The following is a 25,469-nucleotide window of genomic DNA, read 5'->3' as shown; positions in this document are numbered from 1 at the left end:
ATTTGAAATTACGGATGTTCTCATGTACTCCACTTTGTTTTCACTATAGTAGAAGCAAAATGTGGCATCGGGAGGCCAGAGAAGAGAACCTTCTCTGAGGACAATAGTTCTGATAGTGAAAATGAAGATGTGGTCGAAACCTTTCCCAAACCATCAATCAGACTCCAAGGCGTCTCTCATCCTGCTTTCCCATCACCTGAACCTCTCCCAAAACCTCTCAAGTCTTTAGCAGGCCTTGGTCTTACAAAGGTAAGTTGTTCTGTTTTGTTTTTAACTTTTTTTTTCTGTGCTTTTTCACATACCAGACCCCTGATTCTTACAGTGATGAAAAGAATCCCTTACAGAAATGGAATTCCTCAAGATCACGATAGAAAACAGTGTAACAACAAGAGCAACATATGTGCAGGATTGAGATTTATGAACGTTGGTGGCAGTAAACCATTCTGAAGTACGCCATTATGAAAGGAAAGAATTAGAAAGCAACTAGAAAGAACAGCTAGATGAATATGAAGATGGGGAGGGGGATGAAGGGGAAGAATTCATTTAAGAAGGACAAGATGAATTTAAAGATTGAATGAGGGTCAAGATGAGAGAGATTATTATTATATTATAAACACAACAGAAATAGTGGGGTTAAGTGAGAGCAGGAACTCTATAAAATATGATAGAAATTATTTCAAATTCACATTAACAAGAGAAAGTCAGGTCATGGGAAAAAATGCTCGTACTCTTTTGAATGACATATAGTTGATTTTTATGAAGAACTGAAAGAGAATTTGATCCTTACCTTTTTTGATTGTTGTTTTTTAATTGAAGTATAATTGATTTACAATATTGTGTTAGTTTCAGGTGTACAGCAAAATGACTTGGTTATACATATGTATGTATCTATATTATTTTTTTTCAATTCTTTTCCATTATAGTTTATTACAAGGTATTGAATATAGTTCCATGTGGAAGTTAGTTTTAATCTGAAGTTTTTTCCTTTTTAAAAAATTCTCACTTTTAAATTAATAAGGTTATGTCTTATATTTAATCTAGCAAAACCTTTGTTCATAGATAATGCAAGATGAGCTCTGTTTTAGGCCTTATCAGATTTATTTTGAATTAAGAATTTTTGGCTCTTCTCCTTCTTGTGGTTTCTTACTTACTGTTTGGTATATACTTAACTTACTTAACTAATTTATCTTACTGTTTGGTATCATCTTGGTAGCCGTTTTAGATCTTTTTGAGAATAGACAGAGAGGAAATAAATAAGTATTTTATCTAGTTTTTCACTAAGATTATAATTTCTAATTATGTAAATGAGGTTCTTAATTTCAAGTCATTAAATGAGAAAATTTTAAACTGCCACAGTCTTAAAGAAAAAAATATAGAAATCTTTTTTTCTGGAGAGATTCTGATTTATCTTTTCCTAGTAATATCTGTACATAATGGGCACATATACACGCATCAAATGAATGAAATCACAATTTATGATTTTTTTCTGATATAAACTACTTATTATTATAAAATAATAAGGAAGGAAAAATTACCAGCAGAGTGTACAAAATTATCTCTGGAAGACAATTTTTTACTTTTTAAAATATCTCCAGCAATAGGTACATTTCATGTTATTCTTGAGAAACTTTATTAACTTCAGTATTTATAGTTAAACTAGCATGTAAATATTTTGTTATACAAGTTAAACTAACATGTAAATTCTTTCATATCTAAAACTCAGGAATCCTGGTTACTTGATTTTTTAGTCCCTTTGTTCTTCCCTCGTGTGAACATTGGGTCGTGTTTGTTAATCATAGATGTATCTGAGAACTTTTAAATCTCCAACTTGGATAATCATAGTTTTACTAATTTTTTTTAGTACTAAATCATTTCCCCAATCTTTAACTGCCATTCTGTAAGGCGTAGATAGGAAGAGTTATTAGCGTGCTGTTCACAGGTGAATAAGAAAATCATGTGAATTTTAAAATAGGGTTTTATGTTTCTTTCGTACATCATAATAGTACTTAAAAATGCCTTATAATTCCATAATCACAAAAACATTCTCTTCTACAATTTTTTTTTTTTTTTTTTTTTTGCGGTACACGGACCTCTTACTGTTGTGGCCTCTCCCGTTGCGGAGCACAGGCTCCGGACGCGCAGGCTCAGCGGCCAGGGCTCACGGGCCCAGCTGCTCCGTGGCATGTGGGATCTTCCCGGACCGGGGAATGAACCCGTGTCCCCTGCATCGGCAGGCAGACTCTCAACCACTGCACCACCAGGGAAGCCCTCTTCTACAATTTAAAACTTGTCTTTTAAGATTAATTTTTGAAAAGGAATCTTCTTGTAGTCTCTTGAGTTGGTGTTTTACAAGTAAATCTTTTCATTAACTTAAAAATGCTTATTGCTATTATATCCCAGAAATGAATATTTGCACATATTCATGAAAGAGTATATTTTATATCCTTAAACAAATGTTGCAATATATAATCGAAAAATTGAAGCTCATAGTTTTCTTCCCCAGTCTTGTTTATATTTTCAAAAGTTGAGAACTCTGCATAGGTTTGCATCATTATACCAGGTTAGTATATTTTACAGATATTTATCTTAACATCATATGCTTTTCCTGAACAAGTTTATCTATTACTAATCCAAATGCATTTATCCAAATCTTTCTTCTAAGTCCCCTGGGTGCCTCAAATTTCTTATGCCCCAAGCTGAAGACATTGTCCCTGATGCTTTCCTCTTTCCTGACTCTTTGTAAGCTACTCTGTCATCTGTCTTCCCCATCCTAGTAGATAACATCACTGAAATACTGAAGCAGGAAAAGTCCTAGACTCCATCCCTCCCTGAAATCACCACATCCTGTTGCTCATCAAGTTCAGTATTTTCTACCTGCTTACCATTTTTCATTTCCTATTACTTTCTCACTTATAATTTTGAGATGCTCTTTTCTAGTTTTGCTCCCCTGATGTTCATCTTTATGTTGCTGCCAGAGTGACCTTTCTAAAATATATTTGTGAAGATGTAACGCCTCTACTTATGTAGTGGATCCCCATCACGTGAAGGAGAAAGTTCATGTTCTAGGAGGACGCTTGCTTTTTTTGGTTTGGCTCTGATCCTCCAGTTTTTCTCTCATTACCATTCCCGGTAACTGTGTTCTAGTTTTCCACGTGACTTGTTATGTTGTTTCACGCCTCGTCCTTTTGCTCAGGCTGCCCTTTCTAGAATCCCCTTCACATCCCCGCTCTACACTGTGTCTGTCTTTTAAGACACAGACCTGTCTTTGCAGCATTTCCTGAGCTACCCAGATACAGCTGACTCCTCTTTCCTTTGTGCCCTTCCTGTACTCTGTTCACATCAATTGTAGAGCTTTTGAATGATACTTTTCTGTTATTTGTTTTCATGTAGCTCTACTTCTCCTAGAATACAAAGCAGAATCGGTCTTCTATTTATATTTCCAGCTTTTCTCCCAGGATAGTGCCTATGATTTGATAGATCCAGTAAATGTTTGTTGTCTTAGTGATTGATTGAATGACCAAATGAATGAATATGATGTTTTCTGGAATTAGGTGTTTATTTTATTTTGTTTTGTTTTTATAGGAAGGAGCAACAAATCCAGAAATTGGAGAAAAAGAAGATGATACTGATGTTGAAAGTGCTCCACAAGAGCAAATAGATCATAACAATTTGACTTCTTTTGATGGAGCACACAAAAATAATAGGAGTGGTAAGTTAGTGAATTTTTATGAATTTTTTCTATGCTTAAAGGCTAGTATAAAATCATCTAAAGTGTGTAGATCCAAATATACTATCCATTTCTTTTTAAGTATGTTTCTTTTGCTCTGTTTCTTCAGAAGTATCCCAACTACTACCAACTTTTTCTTCCTGAAAATGCCTCAACCCTCTGAAATTCTTTTCTGCTACTTTATTTTATTTAAATATTTGTGGATGGAGATAGACTTATACAGGTATTTAAAATTTACAGTAGTAAATGTTCTCATTAATGGATCTGTGGCTGCATTTTACAGATATGATGTCAGCATTAGGATTAGGAGAAGAGGAAGGTATAGAATCACCTTGGGATTCTGAGGTACTGTCTTCTATTATTATTTTTTTTTTATTTTAAAATATAAGCACTGAGGGATGTTAAAACATAAAAGGGAGGATGCTTTGACTTTACTTTCTCACCTTTGCATTTGCCCATCAAAATTTTTTCCTTATATTTTTAACCTGTAATTAATTAAATAATTGTGTTCTAAATATAATAACTACCACATAGTGCACTTTTGTTAATTTGCAAGATTCACCTAATGAAACCAGTGTAGTATAGAGCAAAAACCAAGGCTTAGACGTCATAAGGAATCAGTTTGGGTTCTGAAGTTAAATTTATCTGAAAACTGAAGCATTATTCCAGGTCAGCCTATGGCCAAATGTATGTTTCTTTTTTCTGTTCTTTTTTTTTTTAAAATTTTTTGGAGTATAGTTGATTTACAATGTTGTGTTAGTTTCAGATATAGCAAAGTGACTCAGTTATACATATACATATATCCATTCTTTTTTCGATTCCTTCCCCATATAGGCCATTACAGAGTATTCAGTAGAGTTCCCTGTGCTATACAGTAGGTCCTTATTATTGATCTATTTTATATATAGTAGGGTGTATGTCAGTCCCAGTCTCCCAAGCAAATGTATGTTTCTTTGGTACATATAGATGTGTAAAACTCCTAGTGAGGTTCAGAGAGAAACAGGTTGAAATGTAGTTTTTTACCACTTAGACCTGAAAAAGATAGTGCCTGAGAATTGAAAGTATTATTACATTTGGATTGTCAAATAGATCTGCAAGGAACATTTCAAGAGAAGCAAAAGAATGGGGAATAATAAGTATGTGGCATTATAATAACAACAGTTTGGTTTAGCAATGTTTTAATAAGTACACACCATTTTGGATAGTTAAACTAGTGTGCGTTGAGTACCTTTATGGCAGCCGTACTTGAAGTAACATAAATATAAAGTAATGATGACCTGTTGTAAAGTGACAGCTATGGAAAGAAATAAGAAGGGCCTGATCCGTTAGATATAGGCAGCTGCTGCAGTGATACAGCACTGTTTAAAGTCAAAAGACATGGTAGCATCCTGGTTCTGTCACTAGCTGTGGGATCTCGGAAAAACTTGTCTACCCTGGTTGAGCGTCAGTGACCTCCTTTGTAAAAATGGTACTGGTACCCACTTCTCAGGTATGTGTAGGGAACAGATGTGGTAACAGCTGTGAACACACACTGTAAACTGTAAAGGGTGCTATAGAAATGTAAGACAAAAATGATCACAGTCGCAATTAGTGACTCACTAAATGCTGGGGCACTTTTTTAAAACCTGAAGGACAATAAAATGACAGTAGTGTTAAGAATAGGAAAATTAGAACGGGCATGTGGATTTCTAGTTTGGGGTATGTTAAGTTTCTATAGACTGTTATCGGAGATCTCCTATAGGTATCAAGTGCTTTGGTACTTGAGGTGCTCTCGACATTTTAAATGTTTTGATCTTAAATAAATTCCTGTCATTGAATACCAACTATGTGCTGGGCAGTTAGACACTGACTGTACCAACTGAGGGGTTAGGCTGTAGTGGTGGGAACATAAAACCAAACAGAAATCCTTTATAAGTCACTGTTAAGTCCTTCATGTAAAGAAAATGGAGAGGGCTTCCCTGGTGGCGCAGTGGTTGAGAGTCCGCCTGCTGATGCAGGGGACACAGGTTCGTGCCCTGGTCCGGGAAGATCCCACATGCCGCGGAGCGGCTGGGCCTGTGAGCCATGGCCGCTGAGCCTGCGCGTCCGGAGCCTGTGGTCCGCAACGGGAGAGGCCACAACAGTGAGAGGCCCGCGTACCGCAAAAAAAAAAAAAAAGAAAATGGAGAATGTTAAGTTAGACAACATTGAGAGAGTTTGTAGTTAGTATGGGGATGATAGTGGGAGTGGAATTTAGGTAGTCAGAAAAGATCTGCATGTGAGGAAAGCTACCAAGGGGAGGATGGGAAGGAGCCTGTCATGTGAGGGTCCAGGGGAGGGACATTCTGAACAGAGAGAACAGCAGGTCCCATCTGTTCGTCATTTCACTCTCGCATCTTGGAATGACCAGGAAACAGGAAGTGGGGTAACTGTCCTTACAATCATTTTTATCGTTGTTGTTGTATGTAGAAAGTAAAATGTGCATAATAAAAGCTTGGCACATTTAGATGATTAATAAATAAATGTTCTTATTCCCTTATTAAAGCTTGCTGTACTTTTTTGAAGAGTTGCATAACTATATTTAAATTTTTTGCTATTATTTAAACAAAGTTTTTCTTACTACTTCGCTATTTTATTCAACTAGTTTTCCTATCAATAAAAATTTTATCAAATAACAGATTCTTGTAAGCCCTTGTTTACCTAAATGAAGCAGCTTCTACAGTGTTCTGTTTATGCTCAACATGACATACTTCATGGTTTCTTTTCATGCCAAGTATATTATTTTAATACTAAAAAATTTCTGTCTTTAGAAATATTTTAAATTTATAGCAAGTGTACTTATTAAAGAATTTATTTAAATACATATTTTTAAAAAATACTCTCTTCTTTTGACAGGGAATGCAAAGTAGAGTTAGGTATTTTGAAGTTAATTCCTTGCTGAAATGTGCCTGTAAGTCAGTATTCTGTCTGTGAAAATAATTCCTCCGGCTTTCCATGCTCAGTTTACAGAGTCAGTAGCCAAATGAGGATAAAAGATATACTTGATCTAGAGAGTGTATATGAAGTTTTCTATTTAAATGTTTGGGTTTTCAATCCATGCTTCTCTTATTTTTAAATATAATTGCTTGTAAGGTAGGAAATTTTTAAAAAGTAGGGTATTTTCAGGTATTAGAAGGGGATTAGGAAATCTTTATGCAACTCATTAGTAATATCAATTTTAACAGAGTATCTCTGAGAGTCTTCCACAGAAGTACGTTGATCATTTATCTGGAGCTGCAGGTCAAAGAGGAAAAAATATATTAAATGGACAAGTAGAAGGTAAGAACTGTATTTTTATGAAAAAGTCATTTGACAGCATGTTGATTTAAAATGGGAATTCTGATATATTCTAATAGCCAAGGAAAATCACCTGTCGGTTAAGAGGAAGAATCATTCCTCACACTGATTTCAAGTTGAACTGAGCCTGTCTCATTCTGGAAAAGAAGTGCTGTATCAGAAGAACTAAGCAGCTACATCTTTTTTTCTAGTCAAAAATCCATCAACAGTTTTTAGGCAGTTTTTATTTGGCCAAAAAGCAGTGCTTGAATACTTAACTGTGTGCTGTGTTCTATTTAAGTTCTGACTGTCCAGATGTTCTTTTGTAGATGACATGCCATGATATAATCATCTATCTCCATGTCTGTTATCAAGGTACACTGTGAAGTGTGCCACCCTTTTGAGGTGGTCCTCAAAGACACAGTTTGCTTTTTGTTTAACCAAGTGCCCTAAAGCATGTACCTGAAGTTATATCATTTTTTATTCTAAAAAGCTATGCAGCTTATATTCTGAAAACTATTACAAAATATAACACTGTTGATGTAAAAAAAAAAAGAAAGAAAATCACCTGTCAAATGCATAGTGAGGAAAAAGATGAGAAAAGGAGGGAAGCTGTGTATCTTATCTGATGTCAGCCACAGATTAAATTGAGAGTCCCCTTTAAGGAGCTAAATTATTAATTCCGTTTCAAGGTACTCTGCAACCTAAGGAAAGTTGGGAAATGAGGAAGAGGAAAGAAGGAGTAAAAAATGAGAGAGGCAGAGGTTACAGGGAGTAAATGAAGGAAAAGGAAGCAGGGGTCTGTGGAGGACGGTGGCAAAGTAAAATACGTCTTTAGAAAAAGGAAGGGAAGAGTATTTGAAACGTGAGACAAATTTGAAGTGAGCTTCCAGCACCAAAACTTGTCAGAGACAAACAGTAAAGCTTTCCCACTCTTACTGTGGGAATGTAGAAGCAGACTCACAGATCAGAGTTTCTCAAATTTTAATTAGTCCCCTGGGGACCTTGTGAAAAGTGCACATGCTGAGCAGCAGGTCTGGGATTGTGCATTTCTGACAAGCTCTCAGAGTAACAAGGGTGTAGGCTTGCATTTAGAGAAATCTGGAAGAGGAGCCACTGGATAGTTTAAGACAGAACAGGATCAAGGAAAAGCATTATTTTCTTTTTCTTTCTGAGCGTGTTTATAGCCAGAGGGTAGCAAAGCGTTGAAGTAGAACTTCTAGATGTAAGGTACCACTGCTAAGCAAAGAGGAAAAAAGAAGTGGTGGGGATGATCCATAAAAAGAATGTAAAAGGGGAAGAATTAAGACCACAGATCCAGAGACTATCTTTGAAGAGGAAAGAATATAGTGAAAGGAAAGAGGGAGGAAAGAAGGATGTTAGGGAGGTGATTGTGGAGGTGATGAGGAAACTTGAGAGAACTCTTGTTAGATGACTTCAGTGTATTTACACTGAAACAAGGTTACGTCATTGCTGCCCCAGAGAATACTGGAAGCAGGAGTGGGTGCTAGAATTGAGGTAAACCCCAGCTCCTCCATGTAACTATCAGGCATCAAAGATATATGTTGTGTTGGTATGTGTTATTCAAATGAGATTAATTTGAATATGGAAGCATTGGCTGTTTTTGTTTTTTTTCAAGATAGGTTTTTTTTTGTTTGTTTTTTTGGCTGCTCGGCTGGCATGTGGGATCCTAATTTCCCCAACCAGGGATTGAACCCGTGTCCCCTGCAGTAGAAGCATGGGGTCTTAAGCACTGGACCGCCAGGGGAGTCCGTAAGATAGCTAATTTTTTGATGATAATTGTTTCACAGAAATCCTTTTAAACATTAGCATGATATACTGAACCAAACTAATTTTGGAAACAAAAGAAATTAATAGGGTTCATTCCCTAAATGCTAAAATTGTTATTTTTAGTAAATACTACACTGATTTTGAAATATTAAAGATTTTTAATATCTAATAATTCTGTGGCAGTAAAATTTACTTTTTCCTTTTTGATAATCGTACTTCGATATTGAAAACTTATAATACATTATTTCTTAGATGTGCCTTATATACCTTCTTGCATGAGTGGATCGAGAAACTTTAAGATGACTAAACTAGAGGATCCAAGAAATGTAGGCATACCAGTAGCCCACATGGGTATGGAAAAAAAATGAATATTTTTATGAACTATTATTCTACAAGTGTATATCCAAGCTGATCAGTTCATAACACTTTCTCTGATGAGAAATGTATTATACATTCAGCTGAACTGTCATCCCAACTGTGCACTTCCTAAATTACAGGACAAATTGAAGAACGTGATGAACACTTGTAGTATAATGGTGTAAATGATGCTGCCGTATTGCATTCAAGATATGCTGTTGCATTTTACCATCAGCTTTCACATTTACCTTCTCGGGGTCATGATTTGTCCCTCTGATTAAAGATCACTTTTCTCCTCGTCCATCAGCATGTTCACATTGGTACATGTGCATTTTTCTATTTTATAAAGGCTTTTGGGACATAATCTTACTTTTGAAATCTTAACTGCATGTTTTATTAAACCTGTACTCCTATTTTTTCTTCAGTATCTATAGTGGATTCATATGTCTGTCTTGTTGCCGTCCTAACCTCCCCCAAGAAACAAAACACCAAAACCTAAAGTATTCACTGCCAAGGCCAAGCATGAGGAGTCTGCTCAGTACTAACTGCATGAATATATAGGTGGCTTTCATAGTTACGTGTAGTTGATTCTATGTCCCTTTTGCCTTTTAGATTCTCCTGAAGAATATCCTCACTTGAAGGTAAAAACTTATATTTTTATCTTGAATTATTAACTACAGATTGTATCAAATGTACATTATTTATTAATCAACTTGTTTCAAAACCCATTCAGCCTGCAGTTGGAGTGAAAGATTCTGTTCCTAATGAAACAGTAGGAATGAAGGATTTGCAAACATCCAGATCAGGTAAATTCTGCAGTGCAAATTTCCCTCTGGAGGGAGGTACGCTAAAATATTTGAAATGCTCACAGCCTTCATATTCCTAATTCTTTTTTCTTTTGTTTTTGCAAATTTAATTGAAGGATTTGCCGTAAATAAGGCACATGTTATTGTTGGTATCCATGTTTTGAAAAAAGGATATTTACAAGCATAAGAAAAAGATATTTTTAAAATGTAAGCTTTAACTCACATGTTTCTATGTATGTTTCAATACCCTGAAGTTCTCAGTTTGGAATCTCTGTACTGCTTAGGGATTCTCAGAGGTAAATTATTAGATTCTAAGATTTTTCCAGTTTTATCAAATGCTTATTTGAATTCTGACCTTTACCTAGAGTAAAGCTTCACTTGCTAACATGTCAATCGTATTTCAACTTTAATTATTTCATTTTAGTGGTGTTACACGGATGAGCTTAAGCTAACCAGATGTTTTGATTAGCAGACTCTGTGTGTCTGTCTCGTGTGTGTGTGTGTGTGTGTGTGTGTGTGTGTGTGTGGTGGTCTTTGATTATTAAAAGTGGGGGAAAGTAATCATACCTTAATGACGATTTGCTAGACACAATCTTTTTTTTTTTTTTAAAACAGTAATTCTGAAAGTTTTTGGCTTTAAGATCCTTTTATTTATTTATTTGTTATTTTTTTATGAGGCAGATAGAGGATCCTTTTATACTTTTAAAAATTATTGAGAATTGCAATGAACTTTTGTTTAAGTAGGTTGTATCTACTGATGTTTACTGTATTGGAAAATAAAACTGAAAAATTAAAAATACAAGCACACACAATCATACATTCTATTAGCCATTAGAACTATGATGTTATCACATATCTTGACTCTGGAAAACTCCACTGTACACTTAAGACAGAATGAGAATGGAAATAACGTTTACTGTTATTGTGAAAATAGTTTTGACCTCTTGGACCGCTTGAATGGTTAGGTCTTGGGACTCCAGGGATGCTCAGGTGACACTTGAGAACCACTGTTTTAAACCATTCACAGAGCTTATGGATGTGAAATGATAAAGGGACCCTTGTGATGAAACAGGATTTAAACTTTCACTTTTACATTTCTTGCTTTTTTCTTTGATTTGTCTTCTTTTTTTTTTTTCTACAGCAGGTTCTTATTAGTCATCAGTTTTATACACATCAGTGTATACATGTCAATCCCAATCGCCCAATTCATCCCACCACCATCGCCAACGCCACGCGGTTCTCCCCCCTTGGTGTCCATATGTTTGTTCTCTACATCTGTGTCTCAATTTCTGCCCTGCAAACCGGTTCATCTGTACCATTTTTCTAGGTTCCACATATATGCGTTAATATACGATATTTCTTTTTCTCTTTCTGACTTACTTCACTCTGTGTGACAGTCTCTAGATCCATCCACGTCTCAAAAAATGATCCAATTTTGTTCCTTTTTATGGCTGAGTGATATGCCATTGTATACATGTACCACATCTTCTTTATCCATTCGTCTGTCGATGGGCATTTAGGTTGCTTCCATGACCTGGCTATTGTAAATAGGGCTGCAATGAACATTGGGGTGCATGTGTCTTTTTGAATTGTGGTTTTCTCTGGGTATATGCCCAGTAGTGGGATTGCTGGATCATATGGTAATTCTATTTTTAGTTTTTTAAGGAACCTCCATACTGTTCTCCATAGTGGCTGTATCAGTTTACATCCCCACCAACAGTGCAAGAGGGTTCTCTTTTCTCCACACCCTCTCCAGCATTTGTTGTTTGTAGATTTTCGGATAAAGCCCATTCTAACTGGTGTGAGTGAGGTGATACCTCATTGTAGTTTTGATTTGCATTTCTCTAATAATTAGTGATGTTGAGCAACTTTTCGTGTGCTTCTTGGCCATCTGTATGTCTTATTTGGAGAAATGTCTATTTAGGTCTTCTGCCCATTTTGGGATTGGGTTGTTTTTTTTTTAAATATTGAGCTGTATGAGCTGTTTGTATATTTTGGAGATTAATCCTTTGTCCGTGGATTTGTTTGCAAATATTTTCTCCCATTCTGAGGGTTGTCTTTTCATCTTGTTTATGGTTTCCTTTGCTGTGCAAAAGCTTTTAAGTTTCATTAGGTCCCATTTGTTTATTTTTGTTTCCATTACTCTAGGAGATGGATCAAAAAAGATCTTGCTGTGATTAATGTCAAAGAGTGTTCTTCCTATGTTTTCCTCTAAGAGTTTTATATCCGGTCTTACATTTAGGTCTCTAATCCATTTTGAGTTTATTTTTGTTTATGGTGTTAGGGAGTGTTCTAATATCATTCTTTCACATGTAGCTGTCCAGTTTTCCCAGCACCACTTATTGAAGAGACTGTCTTTTCTCCATTATATATCCTTGCCTCTTTTGTCATAGATTAGTTGACCATAGGTGCGTGGGTTTACCTCTGGGCTTCCTATCTTGTTCCATTGATCTATGTTTCTGTTTTTGTGCTAGTACCATATTGTCTTGATTACTGTAGCTTTGTAGTATACCCTGAAGTCAGAGAGTCTGATTCCTCCAGCTCCATTTTTTTCCCTCAAGACTGTTTGGCTATTCGGGGTCTTTTGTGTCTCCATACAAATTTTAAGATTTTTTGTTGTACTTCTGTAAAAAATGCCATTGGTAATTTGATAGGGATTGCATTGAATCTGTAGATTGCTTTGGGTAGTATAGTCATTTTCACAATATTGATTCTTCCAATCCAAGAACATGGTATATCTCTCCATCTGTTTGTATCATCTTTAATTTCTTTCATCAGTGTCTTATAGTTTTCTGCATACAGGTCTTTTGTCTCCTTAGGTAGGTTTATTCCTAGGTATTTTATTCTTTTTGTTGCAGTGGTAAATGGGAGTGTTTCCTTACTTTCTCTTTCAGATTTTTCATCATTAGTGTATAGGAATGCTAGAGATTTCTGTGCATTAATTTTGTATCCTGCAACTTTACCAGATTCTTTGATTAGCTCTAGTAGTTTTCTGGTGGCGTCTTTAAGATTCTCTATGTATAGTATCATGTCATCTGCAAACAGTGACAGTCTTACTTCTTCTTTTCCAATTTATATTCCTTTTATTTCTTTTTCTTCTCTGATTGCCGAGGCTAGGACTTCCAAAACTATGTTGAATAATAGCGGTGAGAGTGGACATCCTTGTCTTGTTCCTGATATTAGAGGAAATGCTTTCAGTTTTTCACCATTGAGAATGATATTTGCTGTGGGTTTGTCGTATATGGCCTTTATTATTTTGAGGTAGGTTCCCTCTATGCCCACTTTCTGGAGAGTTTTTATCATAAATGGGTGTTGAATTTTGTCAAAAGCTTTTTCTGCATCTACTGAGATGATCATATGGTTTTTATTCTTCAGTTTGTTAATATGGTGTATCACATTGTTTGATTTGTGTATATTGAAGAATCCTTGCATCCCTGGGATAAATCTCACTTGATCATGGTGTATGATCCTTTTAATGCATTGTTGGATTCTGTTTGCTAGTATTTTTTTGAGGATTTTTGCATCTATATTCATCAGTGATATTGGTCTGTAATTTTCTTTTTTTGTAGTATCTTGTCTGGTTTTGGTATCAGGGTGATGGTGGCCTCATAGAATGAGTTTGGGAGTGTTCCTTCCTCCGCAATTTTCTGGAAGAGTTTGAGAAGAATGGGTGTTAGCTCTTCTCTAAATGTTTGATAGAATTCACCAGTGAAGGCATCTGGTCCTCGACTTTTGTTTGCTGGAAGATTTTTAATCACAGTTTCAATTTAATTACTTGCGATTGGTCTGTTCATATTTTCTATTTCTTCCTGGTTCAGTCTTAGAAGGTTATACCTTTCTAAGAATTTGTCCATTTCTTCCAGGTTGCCCATTTTATTGGCATAGAGTTGCTGGTAGTAGTCTCTTAGGATGCTTTGTATTTCTGCGGTGTCTGTTGTAATTTCTCCTTTTTCATTTCTAATTTTATTGATTTGAGTCCTCTTCCTCTTTTTCTTGATGAGTCTGGCTAATGGTTTATCAATTTTGTTTATCTTATCAAAGAACCAGCTTTTAGTTTTATTGATCTTTGCTATTGTTTTCTTTGTTTCTATTTCATTTATTTCTGCTCTGATCTTTATGTTTTCTTTCCTTCTGCTAACTTTGGGTTTTGTTTGTTCTTCTTTCTCTAGTTCCTTTAGGTGTAAGTTTAGATTATTTATTTGAGATTTTTCTTGTTTCTTGAGGTAGGCTTCTATAGCTATAAACTTGCCTCTTAAGACTGCTTTTGCTGCATCCCATAGGTTTTGGATTGTTGTGTTTTCATTGTCATTTGTCTCCAGGTATTTTTTGATTTCCTCTTTGATTTCTTCAGTGATCTCTTGGTTATTTAGTACCGTAGTGTTTAGCCTCCATGTGTTTGTGTTTTTTACGTTTTTCCCCTGTAATTCATTTCTAATCTCATAACATTGTGGTCAGAAAAGATGCTTGATATGATTTCAATTTTCTTAAATTTACTGAGGCTTGATTTGTGACCCAAGATGTGATCTATCCTGGAGAATGTTCCATGTGCACTTGAGAAGAAAGTGTAATCTGCTGTTTTTGGATGGAATGTCCTATAAATATCAATTAAATCTGTCTGGTCTATTGTGTCATTTAAAGCTTTTCTTTCCTTATTTATTTTCATTTTGGATGATCCGTCCATTGGTGTAAGTGAGGTGTTAAAGTCCCCCACTCTTATTGTGTTATTGTTGATTTCCTCTTTTACAGCTGTTAGCAGTTACCTTATATATTGAGGTGGTCCTATGTTAGGTGCATATATATTTATAATTGTTATATCTTCTTCTTGGATTGATCCCTTGATCATTATATAGTGTTTTTCCTTGTCTCTTTTAACATTCTTTATTTTAAAGTCTATTTTATCTGATATGAGTATTGCTACTCCAGCTTTCTTTTGCTTTCCATTTGCATGGAATATCTTTTTCCATCCCCTCACTTTCAGTCTGCATGTGTCCCTAGGTCTGAAGTGGGTCTCTTGTAGACAGCATATATATGGGTCTTGTGTTTGTATCCATTCAGCAAGCCTGTGTCTTTTGGTTGGAGCATTTAATCCATTCATGTTTAAGGTAATTATCAATATGTATGTTCCTATGACCATTTTCTTAATTCTTTTGGGTTTGTTTCTGTAGGTCCTTTTCTTCTCTTGTGTTTCCCACTTAGAGAAGTTCCTTTAGCATTTGTTGTAGAGCCTGTTTGGTGGTGCTGAATTCTTTTAGCTTTTGCTTGTCTGTAAAGCTTTTGATTTCTCCATCGAATCTGAATGAGATCCTTGCGGGGTGGAGTAATCCTGGTTGTAGGTTCTTCCCTTTCATCACTTTAAGTGTATCATGCCACTTCCTTCTGGCTTGTAAAGTTTCTGCTGAGAAATCAGCTGTTAACCTTATGGGAGCTCCCTTGTATCTTATTTGTCGTTTTTCCTTTGCTGCTTTCAGAAATTTTTCTTTGTCTTTAATTTTTGCAAATTTGATTACTGTGTGTCTCGGCATGTTTCTCTTTGGGTTTATCCTGTATGGGACTCGCTGCACTTCCTGGACTTGAGTGGCTATTTCCTTTCCCATGTTAGGGAAGTTTTCGACTATAATCTTTTCAAATATTTTCTCGGGTCCGTTCACTCTCTCTTCTCCTTTTGGGATCCCTATAATGCGAATGTTGTTGCATTTAATGTTGTCTCAGAGGTCTCTTAGGCCGTCTTCATTTCTTTTCATTCTTTTTTCTTTATTCTCTTCTGCTCAGTGAATTCCACCATTCTGTCTTCTAGGTCACTTATCTGTTCTTCTGCCTCAGTTATTCTGCTATTGATTCCTTCTAGTGTAGTTTTCATTTCAGCTATTGTACTGTTCATCTCTGTTTGTTTGTTCTTTAACTCTTCTAGGTCTTTGTTAAACATTTCTCGCATCTTTTCATTCTTTGCCTCCATTGTTTTTCCGAGGTCCTGGATCATCTTCACTATCATTATTCTGAACTCTTTTTCTGGAAGGTTGCCTATCTCCACTTCATTTAGTTGTTTTTCTGGGATTTTATCTTGTTCCTTCATCTGGTACATAGCCCTCTGCCTTTTCATCTTGTCTGTCTTTCTGTGAGTGTGGTTTTTGTTCCACAGGCTGCAGGATTGTAGTTCTTCTTGTTTCTCCTGTCTGCCCTCTGGTGGATGAGGCTATCTAAGAGGCTTGTGCAGGTTTCCTGATGGGAGGGGCTGGTGGTGGGTAGAGCTTACTTTTGCTCTGGTGGGCAGAGCTCAGTAAAACTTTAATCTGCTTGACTGCTGATGGGTGGGGCTGGGTTCCCTCCCTGTTGGTTGCTTAGCCTGAGGCAACCCAACAGTGGAGCCTACCTGGGCTCTTTGGTAGGGCTAATGGCAGACTCTGGGAGGGCTCAGGCCAAGGAGTACTTCCCAGAACTTCTGTTGCCCATGTTCTTGTCCCCACGATGAGCCACAGCCACCCCCACCTCTGCAGGAGACCCTCCAACACTAGCAGGTAGGTCTGGTTCAGTCTCTCCTGGGGTCACTGCTCCTTCCTCTGGGTCCCGATGCGCACACTACTTTGTGTGTGCCCACCAAGAGTGGAGTCTCTGTTTCCCCCAGTCCTGTCGAAGTCCTGCAATCAAATTCCACTAGGCTTCAAAGTCTGATTCTCTAGGAATTCCTCCTCCCGTTGCCGGACCCCCAGTTTGGGAAGCCTGACATGGGGCTCAGAACCTTCTCTCCAGTGGGTGGACTTCTGTGGTATAAGTGTTCTCCAGTCTGTGAGTCACCCACCCACCAATTATGGGATTTGATTTTGCTGTGATTGCACCCCTCCTACCATCTCATTGTGGCTTCTCCTTTGTCTTTGAATGTGGGGTATCTTTTTTGGTGAGTTCCAGTGTCTTCCTGTCGATGATTGTCCAGCACCTAGTTGTGATTCTGGTGTTCTCACAAGAGGGAGTGAGAGCACATCCTTCTACTCCACCATCTTGGTTCAGCTCTGATTTGTCTTAAGAAATTTAAATCTGACAATTTTACTTTCTTTAAAAAAAAGAAAAATATTTTTGTTATGTATTCATTTCCTGTCTCATGGCACTGTATGCTCTTTTGATCTAGTGTGGACCTAGACTTATCCTATTTTTACCTGGAAACAATTAATCACTTAAGGCTATCATTTCTTTTGTAAATTTATGATATTTATCCAAGGCTTAAAAAATTATTTCTGAAGATACATTGGTAACATTGAGGAAAGTCCATCTCATTGTAATTAAAGTAGTACTATTCATTAAAAGATTTTTTGAAACCCATGTCTCTGGAACACACAATACTGTCATGCATATTTAAACATAAAATAAGTGGTTAGACATAATTTTGTTAATGAAAAAATTCATATGTTGAAGAAACATAATTATTAATAAAGCTCTTATAGTATATAGAATATGTAATAGAGATTGATGAGTGAATCAAAGTAAGTAATACTAGAAAATTAAAAAGTAGAACAGGGCTTCCCTGGTGGCGCAGTGGTTGAGAGTCCGCCTGCCGATGCAGGGGACACGGGTTCGTGCCCTTGTCCGGGAGGATCCCACATGCCACAGAGCGGCTGGGCCCGTGAGCCATGGCCGCTGAGCCTGCGCGTCCGGAGCGTGTGGTCCGCAACGGGAGAGGCCACAACAGTGAGAGGCCGCGTACTGCAAAAAAAAAAAGTAGAAAAAATGAGAGGCAATAGTTAACGTATCTATATGAATGGCAATGACGTGTAAGATACAATAAGCCATGAAGGAGTAGTGTGTTTGTGGGGAGAAGAGGACATGGGACTGCTTCTCTGAAGAAAGAATTTGTTCAAGTTAGTCAAATTTGTATTAGTATTCACATTCTAATAAATGGAAACTTTGTTTTCAGATTTCTCAGATTGGGATTCTGCTAGTTTGACGCTCAATAATGAGACTTGTCAGAGAGCCGGGCATTTGAAAGTTGATGATAAATATCCATTTGTGTCTCAATCAATGACCAAAAATCAGTCAGCATCCACAGAATTTGGACAGATGACCTTAATAGATAAAGAAAAGATTAATATCGGAGCGGTGTTTCTGTTAGGGAATTACACGCTCCATGACCTGTGTGAGTCACAGCTGCCAGAAAACAGAGAAAGCAAACAAGGTAATAAATAAGCACAGAGCACTCGACCGTAGGCCACCTCAGCATGGCTTCACCATAATCCTCATGTTTCCAAAATCATTTTGTGGCAAAATCTGCTTTGTGTTTACTCCTTTTATTCAACCTGCAGCCAGACATCTTTTAGCAAGGCGTTTGCATTCTTCCTCTGACCAAAGCAACATGATAAATAACAAAGAGAATTAGGAGAGAGAATAAGTTCGTTAGGCTAGTATTTAGCATACACCTGAGAGTGGGTAGCAGGATTATATTTAGAATTTTGGGACCAGTTAGGAAACCTAGGTAGACATCTCAAGATTCCTTTCTCAAAATATAGTTTTTTTAGCTTTATTTTTGTTTAGCTCTGAATTCATTAGTATTAGTTATAACTATATTCAGTGTAACTAAAAAAGCACCTCCAAAACCAAACACTAAACTATTTCTTGTATTTTCTATGAGTTTATATATTTTAGAATTGGCTTTCCCAGCGGTAATGGGAGTCATTGGGGATTGCTACATAGTCCCTCCTTCTTAGCTGTGTCCACATAGTATATCAACTTATTATTTTTAATGAATTAATAGTTCACAAGGGATATTGGTTTTAAGGAGCGCTGATCATTTTAAAAAATAGTATATGGAAAATCAATTCTAATTCTACTAGGATGCCCAGTCTATTGATTAACCACACCTAATATATGTTCTACATAACTACCAATTAATTTAGTGCCCTTGATCAGTCATATGATCAGGGCTATAGTAATCAATCATACACTGTTTTCTTTTTCCAGTCCTATAGTTTTATCTTCTTGTCCTTCCTTACCTGTAGAATTAATGTTACATTTACAAAAGATTCTCAGTTATCTCCTAGAGTAGTGACTACAAGCTATAAACTCAAAGTTTTTTTTTATCTATACAAGTGACTTATTTGCTCTCATTTCTCCATGAGCTTGGTAGGTCCAAGAAGCACGAATTCAAACGAAACAGCTACACGAGCCCCCTCAACACAGGAAGATGTGAAACAGGAAAACTGGAAACTAAATACAAGCAACTTAAAACAGTTCATGCAGATCATTTCTCAGTTGATACCTTTTATAAAGTAATAAGCAGAGTCTAGTTCTTGAGGGACCCAGGATTCGTGCATTTATTTATTTAATAAAGATTTATTCTATGCTGGGTCCTGGTAATTTTATATCTTAAATATTTCTGGAAACAGTCCCTCAGTGTAGGCCTGCATCATCTTTTTTTTGCATTATAATGCCATCAAATTCGTCTCCCTCTATTTATTTGTATGGCCTTCAAATTCATCCCTCCCGCAGCATTTAGAGTGATCTATCTCAAATGCACCAGTGATCATGAACCACTCTTTAAAGCATACTAATGTCCAGCCATCTTAGAATGACACGAGGCTTTCATAATCTAACTTCTACCTGATTCTCCCTCTCTAGCCCTTTCTGTCTGTCCTTTGCTCTGGAATTCTGAACTGCTGGTGATGCTCTCTCATCTATCCCTGTATTTTAGACAAATATTCACCCTGTTTTATGTATGCTTCTCTCCCTGTCTTGCTACAGCTTTCCATGCTCTCTCCCTTTCCTGTCCTCTATTCCCTTGAATCTGACTGACCTCACTGTGTAAGTCTCAGCTCAGGCATTATCTCTAGAAAAGCCATCCCTGACACCTTTTATCTACATTCTTCTTTAAACTACAATGTTTAGTACTGAGCAGGAACTCAGTAAATAATTATTGAGTAAAATAAATAAAGACTGTGTATACAAAGATGATTTCACGAGATTGTCCTCTACAGTCTAGGAGCAAAGAGGATAGTCGTGAAGAAATAATTTACAGTTCAGGTGATGAAGATACACTAGAAAAATCTATAAAGTACTAAGGTAGCTACTAGGAAAGAGATACCTATTTTGGGAAAGAGAGCTGTAATCAAGGAGGACTTCACAAAGCAGGCTGGGTCTTAAAAGATGAAAAGAAATTTGTCAGAAGAGTAGAGGAAAACATTTCAGATTAAGGAACTGATAAAAGCATGAAAAGTAACAGTAATTTTGGAAACCATGAATAACGTTGCAGTTGAAGCTTGGTGTGTTGTTAAATCGGTACTATTATGAAGTAGAGAACAGAGTATATTGTGACTTTATATGTTTGTCCTGTATTTTTAAATTTTGTTTGGTTTTTGATTGTTCTGTTCATTGATGTTTGGTGGATGAATTTGTAAATGAATCTTTGAGATGTTTGTGTGTCTGTAACATGGTGCATCTGGTATTTCCCAGATGGTTTGTTGAAGTTTTAGGTAATTAGAAGTATTTCTTAAAGAAGTAAATATTCAGCTAAAGATTAAGCTTAATTTAAATTGTCATTTGATAAAATTTTTTAAATCTATTTTTATAAAGATTATGTCTTTTATCTAACTGTTCTAAATAGTTAATTTTAACTAAACATATAGATTTGTCAGCAGAACTAGACTTAGAAATAACATCGGAGGAAGCACAAGAAAGGCTTGATGGAAGTGAAAATAACCACTCACAGGTATGTAAAAATGTAAATGTAAATTTCTGGCTCAATATTGTTTTCTATGCTTTAATGACATAACAGAGTTCAAATGAAATTACCTTTCAAAATTAACCTCTTAGAATCAATAGATAATAATTTAATATTTAGTTTTTATAGTGCTTTAATTACAAAGCTTAAAATATTGTTAGAATCTATTATAATTTATAGTTAAACTTTGTCCTTGGAATTGAGGCAAAAAAATTTCCTGAATATTGTTTGCTTCTTCCTTACATGATAAAGAAGGTGATAATCAAATACTGAATCATATGATTAAGCAGTTGAAATTATGAACAATATATCAATGATGGTCCGTGAGTTAGATTCATGGAAGGAGAAATCATTCCCAGCTGTTCAAAATTTGCAGTTTCAAATTGCCAGTCACTAATGCCAAGATTAAAGATTTATTCTGTCTTGTGACCTCTATGTAATCGACCTAAGGATCTACATTCAGGGAGAGAAGGGGTCATACAATCAACCCAATTGCTTATTAAGGAATCAAACCTTCCAGAATTGGACCTTTGTTGTTAGGGTACAAAGAATAACTTTCTAATTTATTTCATTTTAGGGTAGGAAACCAGTAAATATTATTAAACAATGTTTTATCCACTTTCATTAGTAGATATTAGAATAAAATATAACTGAATGAAAGCAGGTATTATATCAATGTATAATATTATCATAGTATATAATTTGCATTAAAATTTAGGAATTTGTTCCTCTTTCTGATTGGTGTTTATTGATTTTGGCTCCTAGTAATTTAAGGTTTGTCTATTCTCCAGTTACTAGTCCTTAAAAAAAAAATCCTTATGTGCACATAGGGACTCTTTAAGGTACGGTGAGGTGAAATATTTTTAAGTAAGGAAGCCTTTGTAACATTAAAAATCATCTCCTAATTCATTTTTGGTAGATTTAACATATATGAATTATTTAGTTCAAACAAACAGTGACAAAATTGGGTTTGTGAGTTCATGTTTTTCTCCTGTTTTAGGCTAAGGCAAGTTATTTTTCACTTCTTAGTTGTAAATCCAGTGATTTGTGAGTAGCTAAACATAGATTAAGAAGTCTAACGGTTGTACTTTAATTATTCTCTAATTTTTCTTTGTCCGTACTTGATTACTTAAGGATAAAGTTATTTTACAAACATGTACCCTGACAGAAAAGACATCTGAAAATCAAATCAAGCCAATTAATCTTCCGCTTTTGCATCTGCAAAAAATGCCTCAAGAACCAGAAATGAATAATGAATGTGATAGAGAGGACATATCTGTATGTTCAGGACTTCCTTGTGTACAAAAGTATGAGGAAATGTGGACCAAACAAGGCAAATTAGAGTGGAAAAATAACTTAAAACTCATCACAAATGAGTTAAAGCAGAAGTTTGGTGAAATTTTTGAAAAATACAAAATTACTGTTTGTCCTGAGGAAGAGCCACTACATGATACCCCTAAAGAAGGAGCAAACATAAAGGAAATACCTTCTAATTTGACAAATAATATACCCGACTGTGAGGCAAAAGATGCATTTGGAGTATCTGTCTCTCTAGCATTTCAAGCATTTCCTGAACAAAAAGAACCCAGTCTTGAAAATGTTTTTCCATCTTATTTAACCTCTGGGTACTGGGGACATGCTTGCCCATCATCTTCACAGCTTTATTTAAATGAAAATAAATTAGACTATGAAAGTGATAAACCAGACACTGAACATGTTTTTAACAAAAATGAGGAGAGTTTTTATAATGATACAAAAAATAAAAAAGTAAGGGACCCAGTAGTTACATTTGAAGTGCAAGAAGACCAAGAGTTTGATATGCAAATGGTACAAAATATGAACCAAAATAACACTAATTGGAAATTAGACATCGGATGTATACCTCAGTCTAGTGATCCCAAAAGACTTTTTGATTTATGGCTTGCCCGCTCCAATGAAATGAGACACATGATTCAAATAAAAAGTCGTGATATTTCTGCTGTTACAAATACTTATAAGAAAAACAAACCAATACAAGACTGGTTCCAGAAGCCATTACTTGCAGATAATTGCAGTGCTAATAATAACTATAAAAGCATGGAACCTGAATTAGAAAATGGGAGTTCTTCTCCACCGAATAGTAACAGAACATCCAAAGTGTATCTAAATGAAGAATTACAGCAAGATATGCAAAGGTTTGAGAATGAGATAGGCATGTTACAAGTACAGTTCCTGGCTTTGGAAAAAGAGAAAATTCAACTTCAAAAAGAGGTAGAGGTTCATTTGCTGCTACTTTGTTCTTTCTCTTTATCAATGATCTGATCCATTCTGATTTTCCACTTATTAATAAAATGGGGTCAGCTAAATAGGTAATTGTGTAGAAGTAGATTACTTCTGCCATTTAAATAATAGGAAACTATTTTCATGGCTTTTGTTCCTTAATCAACCTAAGTCTCTCTCTGTCAGTCTTTCACATGGACTGGGAAACTAATTTAGCTACATACCGTGTGACCTTCTGAGCCAGAATAAACACAAAGGAAATTGCTTAAGAAATATAATCAGCTAGGGTTTGGGGGTTTTAAAAATCTATTGGGTTTTAAATATAAATTACACTTCTATAGTATGGGAAGGAAGCAGTGACTGAAAGAAGGGACATAAACACGTATTCCTGCTAAACTAATCTCTTCATTGTGCTTTAGTGTGTGCGATCTTCTCTCCTTTACTCAATCCCTTGGCACTTAGAATTCCAACATGGCCACTTCAAGATATTTTTAATAACAAATACATGTACTCCCACATATTCTTTAATCACCACTCTCAGATGTTTCTGTTGAGTCAGACCTTTACATTATGTTGTTTAATAAAATGTGGTAAGTTTTGACATGTATGATTTTATCATATAGGTAGTATAAACCCTCAGCCAAAAAAATTCAGTATTTATCTCCAAAGGAGAAAACTGAGTTTTGACGTGCGGTGAGTTTTTTTTTCCTTCCAATAATAGATTTTTTAATTTGTTTGTTTGCTCTTTTGTGTAAGAGGTGCATTGACTGAGTTTTAAAGATAGACAAAAATCTGTAGATATTCTCCTTTAAAAGAAAAAGAGATGAGCCCTACCCCCAACTGAGGCATTAAGTTACTTTGCCAAAGTCACACTTTTAACTTATCTGATTAATTTGATGAATTCATTTGGTAATTTATCAGATTCAGGGTTACAGAATTGTATCATCTCTTTTGGTGCCATGAAATGCTAGGAAATGCCACTTTAGGGGCTTTGGACAAATCATTGAACCTTTCTTGGTTTTATTCCCATTATTGGTAAATAGTGGGGCTAAAGTAGATAATTACTTCTATACCCTTAAGCTATAAAATTTCATGGTTATTGAATGTGAAATTGGGAGGCGTTACTCATTTTCCAGAATTCCACACTAACTAACAATTCATTAATTTCACTCTACTCCTGTTTTTTGGTAAACTTTGGTTCATATATTTTAGTGAACACCGTCACTTTTTTGATAGTCCCAGGATCCAAATGGAAAAAGAATTGTAAAAGGCAGTGGGGGAAGAATAGCTTCAGTGCAGAAAGAAGAATGTTTCCTTTTTGTTACTGAAGGACCAAGGTGTCACATCCTCTAAATTTGGCTGTTTAATGCAAAATCCAGGTGGTAAAGACCGAAGACAAATTTTGTGTCTTTGTCTCTTTATTTCTCTATCTCTGCCATCAGATGGGGAAGAGTGGATGTGAATAGCTGCACAACATTAAAAAGCCCTTTTTGAAATTTTTAAAACTTTATTTCTTTTCCTCAAACAGAAAGAAGCAGAATTTACAAAAATTTCAATGACTTGTAATTAAAAAAAATTAAGCACAAAACTATTTTTATTGCTTAAAACCGGGGCAAACTCTGAGTCAAATAATTAATGAAAAGGTCTTTATAATGAATAAGGTAATAACAATTATATGTAGTGTCAAACTTTCATTGAAGGTTGAAGAAGAAAAGAATAAGCACAAAAGTAGTGAAATGGAAGTATCAGAAAACATATATGATGCTGATGATAGTGGATTAATTCAACAGAGAAAGAGCAGAAAAACTAATAACCAACAGTTTCCTACCATGGAGAATGAAGATTCTGATAGGTAAGCCAATGTCAGTATTTAACAATAGATAATTGTTATTTTCCTATAAAACAAGTTCTCATTTGAGCTAATGTTCATGATTAACAAATTTTATATTTTACTAGGGTTATAGTTATTTCTAATACCCTTGTCCTTTAGCCTTAATACTAGAGTTAATTGGTTAACACACCACCGTATTACAGTATTAGAGTATTCTGGATTTGACTGTATACTTACCTTTACCAGTGTGTTGTATATTTAAATATATTTTATGTTAACTAATTAGCGTCCTTTGATTTCAGCTTGAAGACTCCTTTCAGCATTTCTTGTGAGGCAGGTCTCGTGGTGATGACCTCCCTCAGCTTTGCTTTGTTTGGGAAAGTCTTTATCTCTCCTTCATTTCTGAAAGACAACTTTTCTGGATAGAGTATTCTTGGTTGGCAGTTTTTTTCTTTTAGCACTTTGAATATGTCGTCCTACTCTCTTGAAATCCATTGATAGACTTATGGGGATTCCCTTATAATTTACAAGCCTCTTGACTTTTGCTGCTTTTAAGACTCTCTCTTTGTCTTTGATTTTTGACAATTTTGTTATAATGTCTCCTGGCGAGGATTTCTTTAAGTTGAGTTTGTTTGGTGACCTATGAGCTTTAGGAACTTGGATATCCAAATCTCTCCCCAGGTTTAGGAAGTTCTCAACCATTTTTTC

At 35.7% G+C, this 25,469-nt stretch overlaps 1 protein-coding gene across 2 annotated transcripts in view; it reads left to right on the top strand.

Annotated features, from left to right (window-relative positions):
* ANKRD26 (ankyrin repeat domain containing 26) overlaps positions 1-25,469 on the top strand; it is a 91,369-nt gene that overhangs the window by 25,420 nt on the left and 40,480 nt on the right. Inside the window, exons 9-18 of one of the 2 annotated variants that reach the window (XM_082846726.1) lie at positions 50-249; positions 3,583-3,709; positions 4,011-4,072; positions 6,931-7,024; positions 9,065-9,163; positions 9,782-9,810; positions 9,903-9,975; positions 20,577-20,659; positions 21,806-22,921; positions 24,631-24,782. In XM_082846726.1, the coding sequence (XP_082702852.1) occupies positions 50-249; positions 3,583-3,709; positions 4,011-4,072; positions 6,931-7,024; positions 9,065-9,163; positions 9,782-9,810; positions 9,903-9,975; positions 20,577-20,659; positions 21,806-22,921; positions 24,631-24,782 (2,035 nt within the window). Of the gene's footprint in view, positions 1-49; positions 250-3,582; positions 3,710-4,010; positions 4,073-6,930; positions 7,025-9,064; positions 9,164-9,781; positions 9,811-9,902; positions 9,976-17,875; positions 18,134-20,576; positions 20,660-21,805; positions 22,922-24,630; positions 24,783-25,469 lie in introns of both variants that reach the window. The other variant, XM_082846725.1, reaches the window with a different exon arrangement.

Source organism: Leucopleurus acutus (genome assembly GCF_964270905.1).
Source record: "Leucopleurus acutus genome assembly, chromosome: 1".
Lineage (NCBI taxonomy): Eukaryota > Metazoa > Chordata > Mammalia > Artiodactyla > Delphinidae > Leucopleurus > Leucopleurus acutus.
This window is presented reverse-complemented; position numbering and strand designations above follow the sequence as displayed.